The sequence below is a fragment of the Anser brachyrhynchus genome (genome assembly GCF_964034855.1).
Source record: "Anser brachyrhynchus genome assembly, chromosome: 1".
Classification (NCBI taxonomy): Eukaryota; Metazoa; Chordata; class Aves; order Anseriformes; family Anatidae; genus Anser; species Anser brachyrhynchus.
The window spans coordinates 65,287,952-65,304,741 of NC_137694.1; the positions used below are offsets into that span (position 1 = coordinate 65,287,952).

Below are 16,790 nucleotides of genomic sequence, written 5' to 3' on the forward strand. Positions count from 1 at the left end.
GAAAGCAAATGTCATGCTTCTAAAGAGAAACCTGTAGCTATCTCATCTTTTCTGATGTTACAGAATGAGGGTACATTGCTGTTACAGTTTTGCTTCATCTTCATTAAAATCCTATCCCTGCTAAGTAACTGGTTTTGGTCAGGCCTTTGAAAGATGGCTAAGAATAGATTGACTCTGTTAAAAAAGAACATCTCTTAAAAAAACATTATTGCTCTCCTCTCTTTCTCCTTGTACCATCTGCTCATGACACAAATTTTTGCTGGCTCTCCATTCAAGATAACTGAAGGCTTTAAAATTATTTGAGACAAGTTTAGGGTATAATACTGTTTGTTGTTACTTATGTGAATTTATCACTGTTTTTGAAGCAATGATACAAATTGATCATTATTTTTTACTTTACCCATCTTTTCTTTCTTTTTCAGATCGGTCAGGTAAAACAGGAGCTGTCACGCAAAGACACAGAGCTGCTAGCCTTGCAGACAAAGCTGGAGACCCTCACAAATCAGTTCTCTGACAGCAAGCAGCATATTGAAGTCCTGAAAGAGTCTCTGACAGCTAAAGAGCAAAGAGCTGCCATTCTGCAAACAGAGGTAAAATGGGCAGTTCTGTACTTTATGACTTTCTACAGATCAAGAGATAAAGAGCATTATTTCTCTTCCTCTTGCTTAGGTTATACAATTCCATAATGATGCAATACTGCTTGTTTTGAGCACATTGTTTCTTTGCTTACATGCTTGGGTTCTCTTGGCCAGGGCTTTGATGGTAAAGAAAGTATGTGTAAGTGAACATATGTACCTGTGGATGAATGTATGCTTGTACAATATGCTCCTCTAACATATAGTTAATAATTTTTCCAAGGCACAACTAAAGTGGAAGTTGCAATGCCTGAGCTAGGGGGATTTATTTTCAGTGATCTCGTAGCTAAAAGAGATCAAAGAAAGGAAGTATACAACTTCCTGTGGCTTTACTACTACTATCAACATGTACGGGAACTCTTGCATGTGAACCTGTGCTTATACCTGAAATACGGGCTTTCATGATTTACGAAGCATACTCAAAGACAAAGGAATAATATTTTCAAAACTGATAACAAATTCTTAATAAATTCCCATATTGTGTAAGATGACTGCATGTTTAAATATCAAATGAGCAATAAGTATAATATATACACTACTGGGCATTCTTGAAAAACAAGCATGACATGTTGAGTGAAGACAACATTTCGATCCACTGGCATGGAAAATTGTAGTGATAGGAGAAGTCCAAAAGATGGCGGTCATGCATCAAAAAATCTTTGGGTTGTTACTGCTAAAATAGCAAAAAGCTAAGAGCTATGAAATAGGCATGCAGAAATTTTGTGGCTAATGGTGGCAGAAAGATTTTGTAATACAAGAGTGTGAGAGAATTTATTTGAACTTTTTACCCTCATGTAGCTTTCCTTTAGCCACATTCAGTAACTCTATGGATGCGCATGGCCTTAGCTGTCTGCAGAAATCAAGTTACGCAGCAAATGTCCTTTGATGTTCTAAGATGGCTTTTCTGATTGTTCTCAGGTTTATGTAAGAGCAGAAATAGTAATTCCTTTAACACAGTAGTGTTGTAGATATGACAGTGAAAGTTGTAAGTTACATCTATAAAGTCATAACAAAAGCATCTATAAAAGTCATAACATAACATCAATAAGCGATGCAAGTCTTACAGGAAAGAGAATATCTTCAGGTATTAAATTTAACTGACATAAGGAAAGAAATGCAAAGAGACCCCACAAAGATCATCTCCAGGTCAAACAGGCAGCAATTTTAAATTGTAAGCACAAGTCGAAAATGAAGGTCTGTGTTTAAACTTGACTTTATTAACAGACAACTTGACATGGGTAAATAACTTGGATTGACTGAGGAGATAGCAGACGGAGAGCTGTTAAGATTCTCTGGAACAAAAAGAGAAAAGTATGCACTCAAAACCTTTTCTGGTTTATTTTTTTTGAACTGGGCCTGTTCAGCCTGGAGAAGAGGAGGCTGAGGGGGGACCTCGTTGTGGTCTACAGCTTCCTCGCGAAGGGGAGTGGAGAGGCAGGTGACCTATTCACTGTAAACACCAGTGATAGGACCCGAGGGAATGGTGTTAAGCTGAGGCAGGGGAAGTTTAGGCTGGACGTCAGGAAGAGGTTCTTCACCGAGGGGGTGGTTGCACACTGGAACAGGCTCCCCGGGGAAGTAGTCACTGCACCAAGCCTGTCTGAATTTAAGAAGTGATTGGACTGTGCACTTACTCACATGGTCTAAACTTTGGGCAGACCTGTGCAGTGCCAAGAGTTGGACTAGATGATCCGTATGGGTCCCTTCCAACTCAGGATATTCTATGATTCTATTATTCTATGATTTTTTAAGTGTATTAAATAAAAAACAACAACAACAACATCAAACCTTTCCTTCCTAGTTTCCTGTTGGCAACAGAAATAGAGTGAGTTAATTTAAATGACCATTTTAGTCGTGGTTTAATTCTACAAGCTAGAAACCTTAATTTTGCATTTGTTTTTATTTTATTTTATATTGATACTTTTAGATTATTACTTGCAACTAGGTTCATTGGTATTTGTTGGTATAACTGTGAAAATGTGTTAGTTTACAATCATAAAATTTTTTTTAAATTTCTTCATTTTTTTTGCTAGTCAGGAACGTACCCTAGATTTGTATATGTTTATTTAGGAAAAAAATAAATAAAAAAAGAATAGAAATTACCTTTCAAAATATTATTGAAAGTAGATATTAGGTAAGCAAACAATTAAAAAATACAAATAGTAGGTTTTGATCCATTATAATGTTTGAAAGTATTACAAATAAATCACTGAGTATTGTGGCAAACTTGCAAAGCTAGAAAAACATTTAACTTCTTCCTTCTATATAGTAAAGAGCACTACTTTTCTGCTCATGACATGAAGTTCCCACAAGAATTAACTTTTAACAAGTTAAAAGGCTTTGGTAGATTTTATCGAAGTTCACGTCTTAACATTTATTGTCATTATTTCAGCTATTACGGGAGGTAAATGTATTTCTTCAACTAAAATGTGCATAATTTAACTTATTTAAAAACAAAAAGACGTTTTTATATACCCTTGATAGACACTCATGATAGTTATTCAAAATATTTTGATGTTATTTTAGCTGAAGGCCACGGTAGTTTGTTGTTTGTTTTTTTTTTCTTTTTTCTGTAGAAAATCCTTATGTTCTAGTCTCTAATTTGCTATATTACTATGTAATCGCTGATAATGTCTATTCATCACTGGTTTCTTCCAAATGGGTTTCTCATATAGCACTAGAATGCAAAACCAAATCTCACTTTCTCTGAAACATGAGAACACCTTTAATAATAAAAAGTGCCTGAAAAGAGAGTTTTTCTGCTCTCTGCTTTTAGGTTATTCACATACTTTGCTTCCAGATACCATAACTGAAACTTAACTGAAATAACTGCACTAACAGTGACGGATGATTTTCTATCTGTCTTCCTGTCCTTGTCTTTCAGTAAGCAGATGCTGTGGAATTAAAACATTAACAGTAGTGTTTTAGAATGATGCCTCTATGACAGACGTAAATGGATTATGGAGTTGTGAATGATATCACTTCTCTAGAAGAGTAGTTCAAATACAGCCTAGTGTGTTTTCCATAGTAAAATGTAGCAATCTGGCATGGATTGAACACACAAAAAGTGCTGTTGATTAATCAGAGTACTCCTTTGTGTCAGAGTTAAGTTGAATATTTAGAATTATCCATTTATGTTCATGAGAATTTTTATGTAATTTCAAGATATTTATACTTTTTGAAAGATAATCACATCTTTTTCATCCTTGCTGATGTATCTGACAAAAAGCTCGACAATTAAATCATCATGCACATTACCTTTCTTCTGTTTTCAGGAGTGATCCCCTCAAGCATAAGATTGAAACGCATTGATAAAGTACACTGTTGAGATGTTTGTTGCATCCTGTGATGCAACTGTTTCTGAAAGTGTATCTTTCTATAAAATAATTTTCACTAGCAGCAGGGTAGGAGCATGAGATCCTGCTTGGCCTCACTGAGTTGTTGACAGCAGCAGTCAGTGTTAAAATATCTCTAGACCTTCTCTTTAGACACCTAGAGGAAATTAGGAGGATGAGGAGAGGTACATTCTCTGCCATATATTGGCAGAAATACTTACAGGGAAGAGATATTTTAAGGTTGTATTTAAGTAAACATTTTGAGGGAAAAGAGCATACCTTCATGAGCCTTTGCCAGTTAGTCTTCTATTAAAGAAAACTGCAGATAGATGAGGAAAAGATGTTAGTAAAATGTCTCAAAAATGCATCTGACACCTGCCATTGCTAGAACTACAAAGAACAGTGTCCTATTTTGTGGTGTGTTTATCTTGAGGGCTATTGGGTGGAGAGGATATTGTGGTTAACTCTTCATTTTCTGAAGGAGCCTTTAAAAATAGCTCTAAAAGTGTACAATCCTTTTCTAAATAAAACAAAAAGTAAGTATTTATTTTGGATTTTTTTCCATGTAAAGTTAGTATTATGTCCCAGTGAGCCCTTTAGCTTAGTTCATTGCTGGCAGGTATGTGACTTCAATGGGAAGTTAGATTAATCAGTGAGAACTTTCCATTTATATACTGCCCATGCTGGCATGGTACTGTGCTTGGTCTATTCCAGATGGTAAATTCAGATTTATATTCAATAGAAAAATGAATTCAGTCCTCAGGACATACGTTATTTGCTCTGAATGTCTTAATAGAACGCAGAATTCTCTGCAGTTCTTACTTTACTGGGGCTTTTACTGGCATTTTGGAATTATAGTAGTAGACTCTCCCAAACCAGAGGCATTTAGAGAGTGGATCACATTTAATGAGGTGTGTGTGAATGGGAGCTGGGTGTCTCCAGCAAGACTTGTTAGCACAGGCCCCATTAAGACCTGTGCAGACACCTGCAAACTTTCTCAGCGCACAAAACTGTGTTCACCGTGTTTATTTAATACCATGTACTAGAGATTGTGGAAGAAGAGTTGGAACTGTTTTCTGACCTGAGCAGGCCCTGAAAATAGTAAGTACATCAGTCCTGCCTTGAGCTTAGAGGCCTAGGAAGTACCATACAGGCTCGGCCCAGTGTGTGCACCTCAGCTCTGTGAGGTACTCATGTCATCTTAGTTGCCCAGATAACTGGGAGCTGCATGTTCATAAAGAATTCACTTCTACATGCCAGAATGGATGTTGCTGCAATTGGTATAGCAAGTTGAAGAGTCAAATGTAATTTAATTATTAAGATAATCAATGTCAAAAATTGAGAATCAAGTCCTGTGAACTGCCACAGTATGCAAAATCAGTCAGTAAACATAGCTTTTAAGATTTAACTCCTGACCATGCTCTCAGGGAAACAGCTGAACTCATTTTGTGTTTACTGTCTTTCAAACAAACCAAATAGTAGAATATCACAAAAGTGATCCTTTTTAAAGTGTCATTATTCATTTCAGGTATTTGGATGCTTTATATAGCATTATCCGTGGCAGCATAAAAATAACATTTTGCCTCACACACCAAGTATATTTTTATGTCTTCCTTTGTGCATTTCTCAATTATCTCTGTATTCTGAGTGCTGACATAGATAGGAGAGAATTACTTCAACATCTGCCTTATAAAGTAGCTGGCTCTTGTTAGAAGTCAGAGCAAGCTCTTAACACATTTCAGGATTGATACTCTATCTGTTTCTTTTGCTGCCAATAGTGTAGTAAGAACAACAGAGAATAAATATTTTGAATTTTGCCATTAGAAAGAAATCAGGCCTTAGATAAAATGTTTGGGAGATTCTACCTTCTGATGTGACTGAATGGAGCAGATCTTGTTCACAGATCCAAATGAATGGTTCAACCATGGTTTGATCACATGGCAGTCAGATGTGAAGAGTCACTCAGTCTCAGGAACAGAGTAAAGTATGTTTTTTTCTAGGCATCATTGACATCTTCACAAAGCCAAGTGCAAACCACCAGCATCACAATAATAGCCTGATTGCTGGTGCACGCTAGGGATGATGGGAAAAATAAGAAAAAATATGTGGAACCTAAGTCCTGTTGTCTCAAGCTCCTTGGTTACTTCTGAAAATTTCTGTGGACTTTTGAAAATTTTGGTGATTTCCCTAAGCTATAAATTGGTTATTTGCTTCTTAAAGTTAAGACTAATTATAAAACCCAAGATTTAAAAAAAAAAAAAAAAAAAAAGGCTTAAGAATAAATTTAGTTTAAATATTATGTAATTTCTTGTGTTAATTCTGGTAAATATTGGAGTTACTAATGTTCTAGTTTTTCTTGGAAATTCAGAATTCTGCATGCTTTATATATGGCTATTAGGAACAGTCATAGAGTATTGTTTACTGCTACAGGAAAATTCTGTGATTCTGTGCCTCCTAACACCGTTTTTCGTACATGCTTCTTACAAGGAAGAAATTGAAAAATCTCATGTATGGTACACAGCTGAAAAGAGGTGCCTGTCTAGGAAGGCTATTGTGTTGAAGGCAGCCAGAAATGTTCTTGTTTTACTAAAGCTTCTTGGAAAATTGGATGGTATGTGGAGGCCAAGTTAGCAAGCACGTTGTTATACGAAGAACTAGCAGTTGCCTGAGCTGTGCTGTAAGATTTTACTTGCCATGCGTAATTAAAGACATAGCAGACTATTACTGTGAAAGCAGTTGGGTTAAGTCTGGGTTAAGACAACACCATCCAGGACACAGAAGTCAGGAGAAGGGGCGTCAGCACCTCAGTAGCTGTTTGCCTAGTCGTTTCCATGTGCAGAGAAAATCTTAAGCTGACTTTGTTGAAGTTGGCATCACCTGACTCCCACAGACCTCAATTCTTGTCACTGTGGGAGGATGCCATACATAAACTGAGTTGACATGAATAAACAAGTGCAGTGTTCTGCCAGGAATAGTGTTAAGGTGATGACTGTGTATCCTGCCAGCCTTTGAAAATATTCCTGAGTGTTTTCTGTGGTTTCCTAGGCAGGGACCTCACACAAATAAAACCAGGAATGCAATTTACCCCAAACCATAAGCTAATATAGAGTTCAAAGAGGATAATCAATCAGAAAATGGAAAGCTTTCTGTGGATAAATTTCTGTTTGCAGATGTTCTGTGTTCATGTAATACTTTGCTGTAGACATCTGGAGTGTCTCAAATATTTTGTAACACAAATGTTGAGGGTATGTAGATATGCTTGTGAGAGAGATTTTCAGTTTCCCTTCAAGTACGAATGAAAATGACAATTAGTTTTACTATTAGGTATATGCAGAGAAGGACATACCTAATCAATTTCTGAATCTGTTTCTTAAAAGAAGGCAAAGTCTGCTCCACCTGCTAAACTTTTCATTACAAACAGTGTCAATTCCATATATCACATTTGGGTAGTACCTGTTACTGTAATATCACTACAAAATATACTCCATGCACTGCTTGCTGGGTGAGAGGTTAGGAATGTGCTTTTAATAACGTATGTGTAAGTGAGAAGGCTCCAGACATCAAGGTGGCAGCAGGACTGCAGTGCTGATTGAAAGAACAGGGCAGTTCTTTTCCCCTCTGGCAAGGACTTGTTGCTCCGTGGAAAAAGAATCAGACAAAACAACAATGGCTTTTGTGGGCGTAACATACTGTAAACATAGAGCCTTAGAGGCAACTTTTCCATTAGCAAATTGAAATAAAGTGGAGTTAGAATAACTCATTAAAACTAAATGTTGCTCAAAATGCCGTAAGCAAGTGACTACCTAAACTCTTTCCCTAGCTGGAGTTGTCCTTGTCGTCTTTTCACTTCATGTCTCCACTGTGCAGAAGGACCAAGAAATTCAGTAATCACACTGTTTACTCTGTGTGACTGATGTCCTGTAATGGCTTCAGCTAACAGGAACCAAATCTGATACTGTCAAATAAGATTAGCAGCCAAGCTGGCAGAATTGAGCTTTGTCTGAATGCTGAGTGGATAGGGGTCAGTGGGTTTCTTTTGCTATCTTGAGCAGGTTGCTGGTGTTGGATTTCGTATTCTACAATGGTGTTTGAGATTAGTCTGTGCTCTGTGGTGACCTTTTTTTTCTCATCAAATTTATATTCGGGTAGCTCTGATTCCTTCTCCCATTTCTTTTGTCTTGTGAGCTCTGTGTTTCATTTGTGCAAGAGAACTGTAGAAGGAAAAGCAAAAGCTTCTCAATGTGCAGTTTTGAAGTTTGAGGGTACCACAGAATTCTCAGAGAGTGTTTCTAAGTTTATCGAGACTCTAAGTATGTTTGTGTGTCCAAATTGCATTCACAATATCCTGTAGCATGTCATTTGTTCCATTTTGTCTTTAATACAAAGCTGCATCCTACAGAAAAAAATATATTTAAACTGCTTCATTACTATTTAAAATCAATATTCTTAGCCCTTGTAAAGTAACCCTCTTCCCATGTTTTGATCTGAAGTGGCCACACAGACCTGTGTTTTCATTACCTCCAGGCTGAGCTAATACTTTGATTAAAACCTGGAATATGAAGTGACTATTTGGTACTAATAGTAAACATTTAAATCTCTGAACATTAGTAATCTTTCAAATAAAAGGGTTGATTTTCCTATGCATGAGAGAACCTCTGCAGCTTAGAAGAAATGTATTCTTCTGGCTTCTACTTTGAGGGGGAAAAATGCCTAACTTGTATCCTGTAAGACTGAGCTATGTCTGAGGTATGGTTCGAGATACTTCAGGAAGGAACATTAATGTCATATAACTGGGGACTAAAACGTGATTTTTTCAGTGTTTTGTCTCCTATCTATTTGTAATTTGATAGCACACACTTCCTTGTGGAAGAGCAGTTTATCTTTTTTAAAGTTCTCTCCTTCATTGCTAAACAAACCATTTCTGCATGTCTGAATCTAGGTGGATGCATTACGCTTACGTCTGGAAGAGAAGGAGACTATGTTAAATAAGAAGACAAAGCAGATTCAGGAGATAGCAGAGGAGAAAGGGACACAAGCAGGAGAGATCCATGACCTGAAGGACATGTTAGAGGTGAAGGAACGCAAAGTTAACGTTCTTCAGAAGAAGGTAAGATTGTAGACATCTAAGTCAGATACCCATCTTTGACACAACCTTATTCCTAAGCTTGTCAAGACGTCTGAACTAGAATTTACATTTTGGATGTTAGTGATTCAGTCTGTTCACTTAATGAGAAGATGGTGAATGATGAATTTCAATTTAAAGTTTTGAAGAAAAAAGAAAAAAATTCAAAGCAAATGTTCCCTTTCAGTGGGTGCAGGTGCTGCTTCTGGTTCCACTGCACTGTTAAAAAATGCCTGAAGTATTTGTAGGAGGTATGTCTTATGGAAAATCAATCCTTTCACACCAACCACCTTAAAGCTGCACTGATGTGAAGCATTGGGTACAGTGTGACTGATACCAGTATGTGAATAAATGAATGAAGGGTTGTCTCAGTAGAAGCAATTAGGATTATTCCTCTGTAATTTATTGAGAAAAAATCAGAAGAATTCAGTAGGTATAACTTCCATTAGAAATGCTGTTGTATCATACTTAATTCTTCTCAGGAACTTGTAGAAAAGGATAATCAGAGTTCAGACTATCCTACATAACTTTCTGGATAAGAAAATGTAGACCTAGACCTTGTCTTTGAAACTAGGGAGGTCTGGGTAAAAAGAAATGTAGATCCTGACACAGAAATTAGAGAGGTTTCCTAAAGGACTTTGAATCCTAGGGCAATGAATACATATATATATATATATGTGTATATATGTGTGTGTGTGTATATATATATATATGTATATGTATATTAGTTTATGGAATATTTTTTTCTTTGTTTGCATTTGTACATAAGATGTTCTTGGATCTTGTTATGTGTGTATTAGGCTCTGAATGTGCTTTTTTTTTTTTTTTTTCCTAGACCCTTTAGCAATTCTATGGAGTTCTTGTAATTTTAATAGTTCAGAATATTGATTAATTTCTCAAGCCTGGACAATGCCTTTTCTTTGAGTATGTAGCTATAAATCATGAACGTTTAGGTCATGATCAGTTCCATTACAGCAAACTTCACGTGGGAATGGAAGTTCAGCCATGGAGTTTAGCCATATATGTGTTATTAATAATTCTAGAACAGCCTTATTCCCAGTCTTCATGGTCTCGCTTTTTGACTTTTTTCATCTTTGTGGAACACTTAAAGACTTCTAATTTTTGTACTGTACTTTCTCTTTGTTTTCAAAATTGGTCATGCACACTCCAAACATTGATTGAGCAGAATGCTTAACCAAGAAGCAGGGAATCAGACATTTTTGTAAATGTTAAATGTCAGCAAGGTTATTTTACTTTCGTTTACTCTTACATTGTTGGCTTTTTTTCTTATTTGTTCTACTTAACTCGTTAGAATGATCTTTTATTGGTTCATTCTTAAGCAGTGCTGAAGGTTCTATTTTTGCTCGTTTTCTGTACTTGTACTTCTTGAAACCACTCTAACAATTATTAAGACAGTTTCATCTTGCCTCTTCATGTGGCTACCCTGTTTTTTGAGGTTTGTTTGCCGCTGCTTTCAAGTAAAAGTACTTGATCTCTCCAGATAAGAAAGTGAGGTCCCAAACTTGTAGATGTGAAGTTTTTGAGCTCTTGTTTTCCTATATAGCTCAACAAAGGACAATATTACTGTAAAAGTAATTTGAGCTGTTTTTGAAAACCTGTCTATGAGCTTCTTAAACAAAGAAACATATACCCTGTCTATAGAAAAATATCTCTTTCCTGCTGCTAACTAGAATCACACACAGATTTGAATTTGCTTTAGCCTTCAAGTTGTTGGAATCATTTTCTTTAACATGAACTGTTAAATTGTTAGGTTTTTAAATCCAAAGATATTGTTTTCAGTATCTATCATCAGCAAACCTAGAATATTTTTATGGAGAATTCAGCTGACAATCCTTGAACCTGAGGTTTGTGATGCAATATGGAATTTATTTTTGGTTTGTATGGTCCAAGGTAAATGAGCACAAATTCAGTCCTTTAAACTTTCAACTGAATTTCTTAATTGGTTACTTCAGACCTGAAATCTAAGACTAAGTTGGGAATTTCTATAGATTGTTCTTTGCACTTTCTTGCATAAAATCTGTTACTTTAAGGTGCTAGAGAAAATTTTGAAGTCTCATTTTGATCTGATACATGTGTCTCTCCTTTTTTTGACTCTACAAATAGTTATGTCAGCTCTCTGCCTGAAACTTCAGAAGCCTGTATCTCCTCTCATATGAATGTTATTCTCTTAAAGAGGAAAAAAACCTCTATTTTTTTTACCTTTTTGCATTTCTTAAGTACATGTTTTTATTGAAGTGCACAGCCTCTTTTATGCTTTATATAAGCGCTTTCAGATCTTCTAGTGGCAGTTCAGAATTTTATTTACTTTTAAAAAATGTGTAGCCTTTAAACATTCACATCCATACAACAACAGTAGTTTTTTTATTTGTCCCTCTGATTATAAACTGGTAATTTCAGAAAGATCAGGTTTTTAATTGAAGGTCTGGATGATCTGGTAGCAGCAGATCTTTCTACTGGCGTAGTTATCTGTTATTAAATGCTTATTTTAAGTTTACAAACATGATTTAAGTGGTATTTAGGCATTTTAACTGAACACAGTGAATGACTATGAAAGATGTGTGGTACAAAAAAGCGTTCATCTTGTATAGTGTTAAGAAATGTTTTTCTGTGGATTTCTGAAAGCAGCAGCAGCAGCATAAAACTGCTACTTGCAGTTATGAGGAAGAATGGGGTACAGGTGCTGGCATGTTGAAGGAATTTAACCAAATAAAGTATTTGATTAATAGATACTACTTAATCAGAATTTACCAACTATTTTTCCTTCAGCATATGCTCAGATTGAGGATAGTTTTGAAGTGTGTGCTCTCATGAACTAGATTTTGAACTCTAACATATTTTTAATGCTAGGTAAAAAAATTAAATTGTATCAAATACTAAAATCATAAAAATGTTCAAAGAAAAAATATTTATTGGAAAATCATAAACTTACATATCATCAATTTAGGAAAAGTTTTTTACTTTCTTTTAAGATTACATAGGTCACCTCTACTAATAATATAAGCATAGCCAAATGATGTATGGCTATGCTGGGCATTTGGACTTTTGTTCTTAATTTTTATATTTTCTGTGGCTGTTTTAGATGTGTAATCGCCTATTCTGATGATATTGACAAGAAATACTTTGGTATGGTGTCCAAAATTGCATTGTGCTAAATTTCTGCAATTTCCATTGTTGAGACAAAAATTATTTTAAATACACCCTTCAATATTGAGTCTCCGTTTGGATTCATTGACATAGGCCATTGCCTGGTTTGTTTTATGAACTGTTAGTATCATTCTAGTTTGCCACTTTTATTAATATAGTAAAGTATACTTTTTGGTCACTCTGAAATCCAGATGAAGAAAGTAATGTTTACTGGCTGATTAACGATCAAATAAAAGACACAGAAGAAGATTATGAGCAACAAAAATCTGAAAAATTAGCATGACAATGGGCATCACTACTGATACGCAGTAGGTACCAAAATACATTTTCCAGGTTGCTGAGAAAAACATGTGCTTCATATCTTCAGTTCTGGAATCTTTCTAGAACTGGAAGCTTCTACAATGGAGGTGGTTGATAGCATCTTTGCTTGAAACAAGAGAAACAGTAGAAATGCTAGAAATTTGGACATTACAGAAATGGTCTTTATGTCTGAAAATTTCGTGAAAAATCTTTGCTTTTTAGAGCTTCGGGATTATTGTTTTTTAATTCGTTGAAAGTAAATCTAGCATAAAATCTCATTTTCAGTTGTTAGAAACCCAAATAAGGGGAAAACATCAGAAAATGAGAAGCATTCTGAGCAAGTCTGAACCTGAAAAAGATTAAGTTGTTCTTCATTATTCTCTCTGCCACATCTGTCTGTCAGTGCTGGTAGACCAGAATGGAGAGGAGTGAGGAAAAAAAAAGTCAGTGCTTTCTAATCAAAGCATTTTAGAGAAGTATCATTTGTGATAAAAGGTAAGTAACAGTTACAATGAAGAAAAAAAAAATATATATATATATATAAAAGCAGTGAATTGTTCACCCTTTGCTTGGTGGAGGGGCGTGTTTTGTTTTTGGGAGTGTAGTTAATACTCCCTTCATTATGCAATGCAGCTGCAGGCAAATAAAGTTCTACTGTCTGAACATAGGGGTGTTTTTGGCAGCTCCATACACATAGTGTGGTAATTGACCTGTGATAAAATAGAGGAAGAACACAGATTTTTTTGTGGCTATGGTGATGTTACTTGTTTAGCCAGTATTCAGGAAGACTTCAGGTGCATTCCTCCTGCTCTTTTGAGTAAGAAGCATTGTCTTTCCCCAGAGGAAAATAAATTCTGTCTACTTTTCAAAAAGCTTAGAAATCAAAACAAATATTTATGCTTAATGATAAGAAATATTGTGTAGCAGGAGAGAAGGACTGCAAATTGAATTTATAACTCAGTTGTTTAAAATCAGTATTGGTCATAGTTACTGCAAGAACAGAGTTGGTTTAGTATTCACAACTTCTAAAGTTCAGTGTTTTTACTTTAAGGGTAATTTTGTTTCCATTCCCTCATCCATGAAGTATATTCACCTCCTCAAGCATCTCTTCTGATGCAACTCTGAAGAGACAAGAGAACATAGAGAAGGAACTACATTTTCAAACCTTAATTCAGTTTATTGTAGTTTCGTCTTCCCTGGTGTGGCCTTCACGTTGGTTATCAGATGAATGAATATATGATTTTCTAAGAACTAATAAAATGTAGGGTGGAATTTGAGATATGCCTTTCAGATTCTCTAAGATGACACTTAGTGCTTAAAAATCCTGTCTTACTAACACTTCACTTGATGACCTGTTCAAACCTGCAGTGTGTGTATGAGTTTCAGGTTTTGCTTTCTCTACAGAAAAGAACAAAGAAAGAATGTCCCATCAAAGATGTATGTTTACAGAGTGAGTAATCATATGGCCTCTCATTTAAGACTGGATATTTTTTTGCCTAGGTAATATACCTGTGGGCAAGCTTATTCTCTGCTTTTTACATGATTGAATTATGAGCATGTAAGGAGGAGCACTGTACAGTGCTCCAAGATCATATTAGATTGCTAATCAGCCCAGCTTCTGCAGGGAGGCAGAATGGAAGTATTTGATGTGTTCTCTGCTCAGACAGGATTGATAAAATAGTTACTTTTCTTCAGGAATAATGTGTCTTAATAAGCAGGGATTGGGCGTATTTCCATAAATATTTTTCTGTCAGAAAAAGCCATTCTTCCGCTCATTTTACACTATGTCTCCATGCATGCCACTGAACTGGTTCCAAACCCAATTTAGAGATTTCAACTACCACAAAGAGGACATAGAGTCCCCACAGGCTTGTGCCAGCTTGTTTATAAAAACTGGCAGTCGTGACCTCAAAGATGTGTCCTGGAGGGTCATGAGGGGACCTGTCCCTCCATGTTCCTGAAGGGATATCAGACCTCTGCTGCTCCTTTTTCCTTCATTCCAACCTTTCTGTTACAGGCTGGCTGGTTATCGCTGAACACAGCAAACTTCAAATGTATGGCTTTTAGAAATTTCCAAGAGGTTTAGTCCCTTTTCTTTTCAGGAACACCCTCTTAGAAGTGTTTTACCATGTGGGATGGGATTATCTTCTGTTAGGGTAATAATAACAAAAATTAGACAAGCTTTTTGTCCTTCATGTCTATCAAAGTATCACTAGATAGAATATTGTAGTAGCAGTGAAAGCAACTAAGGCAACTGGAGAGTCTTCGTTCTGTGAGTTCCAATTCAGCATAATGATCCTGTGGGTTTTCTTAATTTTCACTATTCAGGGAGATTAGTTGTTTAATTTCCACATGGGAAATGAGGATGCAACACACAATTTACTTTCATTTCACAGTGAGCCACGAACACTTTGAAAATATGATCCCTTATCCTTATTTTTTCACTTTCTACTTCTCTGAGAATCCACTGAGACTTTTGAGCAGTTGCAGCCCAGCTCAACTGGCATGATGGTTTTTGTTTGTTTGTTTGTTAGTTATTTTTCTCTAAATATACAGCAGCTAGTAAGAGTCTATTAGGGTAGGTTTTTAGTTTGTTTAAAGATGTCTGATTACCAAAAAGATCTTAGAGTTTATTAAAACCATTTCAGATTCAGTGTCGACAAGATATCATATACCTCTCAGGAAAGGCTTTAGCCCGTGAGATTTGATCTTTTTAAATAATTTCTTAGCCACATAATAACACATATCTTTCTGATTTGGAATATTGGTCCTAGAAAGTTTACAAGCATAGCTTCAGACAGTTTTTTCAGTGGCAGGTATCCTTAGTTTACAGTTGCTGGTAGAGGTGATGGTGTATTTTTCAGGGACTCAGCAAGGAATATATTTCTGATCTTTTTGCCTAATCCAGATTAGTCATGGCAGATGTCTTGCTGTAGCTTGAGGTGCACTCCAGCATTCTCATTTTAAGGGCTTTTGGTTTCCAAAGGAACAGATGTTTTACAGCTGAGTTGGGTGACACGTATACAGTGCTCCATGTATGGCCTTACCAGTGCTAATGTAGAGGGAAGTGTCACCTTCCTTGACCTGCTGGTAGTACTCCTCCTAACGTCTTGTGCCTTTTCTTGTCATTCCTTGCTCTAAGAATTTTGATTAGGAAAAGTGTTAATGATCTGAGCATGGTTTAGTTCTAGTGGAAGGATTCTGTTGGTATATTATTATCAAGTCCAGATACTTACTCCCTCTTCCCAGACCTACATAAACTTCTAGCACACTCTGGCATCTGGCCATGTTGTATCACATTGCATGGATGTTAGTAGCTTTGTGAACAAAACACACTTGTCTTGTAAGAAAGGACTTTCTAACCAACAGGATGGCACAAGGCACATTGGCCAAGTTCCTACCTCAGTGTTTCCACAGCTGTATCTTTCCCACTGTGCCTCTGATATTCTGCACTATATCCTGGAGATAGCAGACTGCACTCTGCAGAGTATATCTGTTCTTTCTAGAATCCCTCAGGTGTCTGGTTTCCTCTTCTACTTGAGAGATAAATTTTGTATCTGGGACTCTTGTGGATCCCCTCTTCAAGTCACTAGCATCTAGTTCATGTTTTATCAGTGTACAGATCGTGATTTTATCATGCAGGAGAGTGGGAGAAACCTGGAGCCTATTCAGTTTCCTTTTTGAATATTATTTCTGTAGCCTCATCAAAAATCTTTCTGAATACAGTTTCCAGGCTCAACATATATCAGTTTTATTCTTGGTGTTTTATTTTTTTCATATAAATTAGAACAAAACATTCTTTGATTCTACAGTATACCAGAAATAGTATATTTGAATATCACATAATTATTCCGGAGCACTTAAGCTTCTCATGGAATTTTTTCAAGAATCAGAGGGCAGTTAGTATTTATATAGAATTATATTTATATAAAATTATCCAAATAATGCTCTCTTCATTTATTTAGATTTAGGTTTTCATATATGAACTTAGAATGCATGCATTTACTGCTGTTTTCCTTGCAATTACCTGTTCATAAGGGTAGCAGCTGCAGTAGGATCACCCTAACTCTGTAATCATTATTCAAGCAATTTGCCACCTATTAACTTATACATGTATGACTTCTAAGAAATTTGTAAGAAAAAATAATGATATGGCTGGTTATTCTTAAAAAGCATTAAAAATGGTAATTTACCAGCAGTGGCCATGATGTTTGATATGTTGGCCACAAGGAT

The 16,790-nt window shown here is 36.0% G+C and overlaps 1 protein-coding gene across 17 annotated transcripts in view; it reads left to right on the plus strand.

Annotated features, from left to right (window-relative positions):
• ERC1 (ELKS/RAB6-interacting/CAST family member 1) overlaps nucleotides 1-16,790 on the plus strand; it is a 308,860-nt gene that overhangs the window by 87,703 nt on the left and 204,367 nt on the right. For all 17 annotated transcript variants that reach the window (XR_013944890.1, XR_013944891.1, XR_013944892.1 and 14 more), the window contains 2 exons: nucleotides 423-590; nucleotides 8,910-9,077. Coding sequence is in view for 13 of the 17 variants with exons in the window: in XM_080576070.1 (XP_080432196.1) it covers nucleotides 423-590; nucleotides 8,910-9,077 (336 nt within the window). In the remaining 4 variants the exon portion in view is untranslated. The remainder of the gene's footprint in view (nucleotides 1-422; nucleotides 591-8,909; nucleotides 9,078-16,790) is intronic.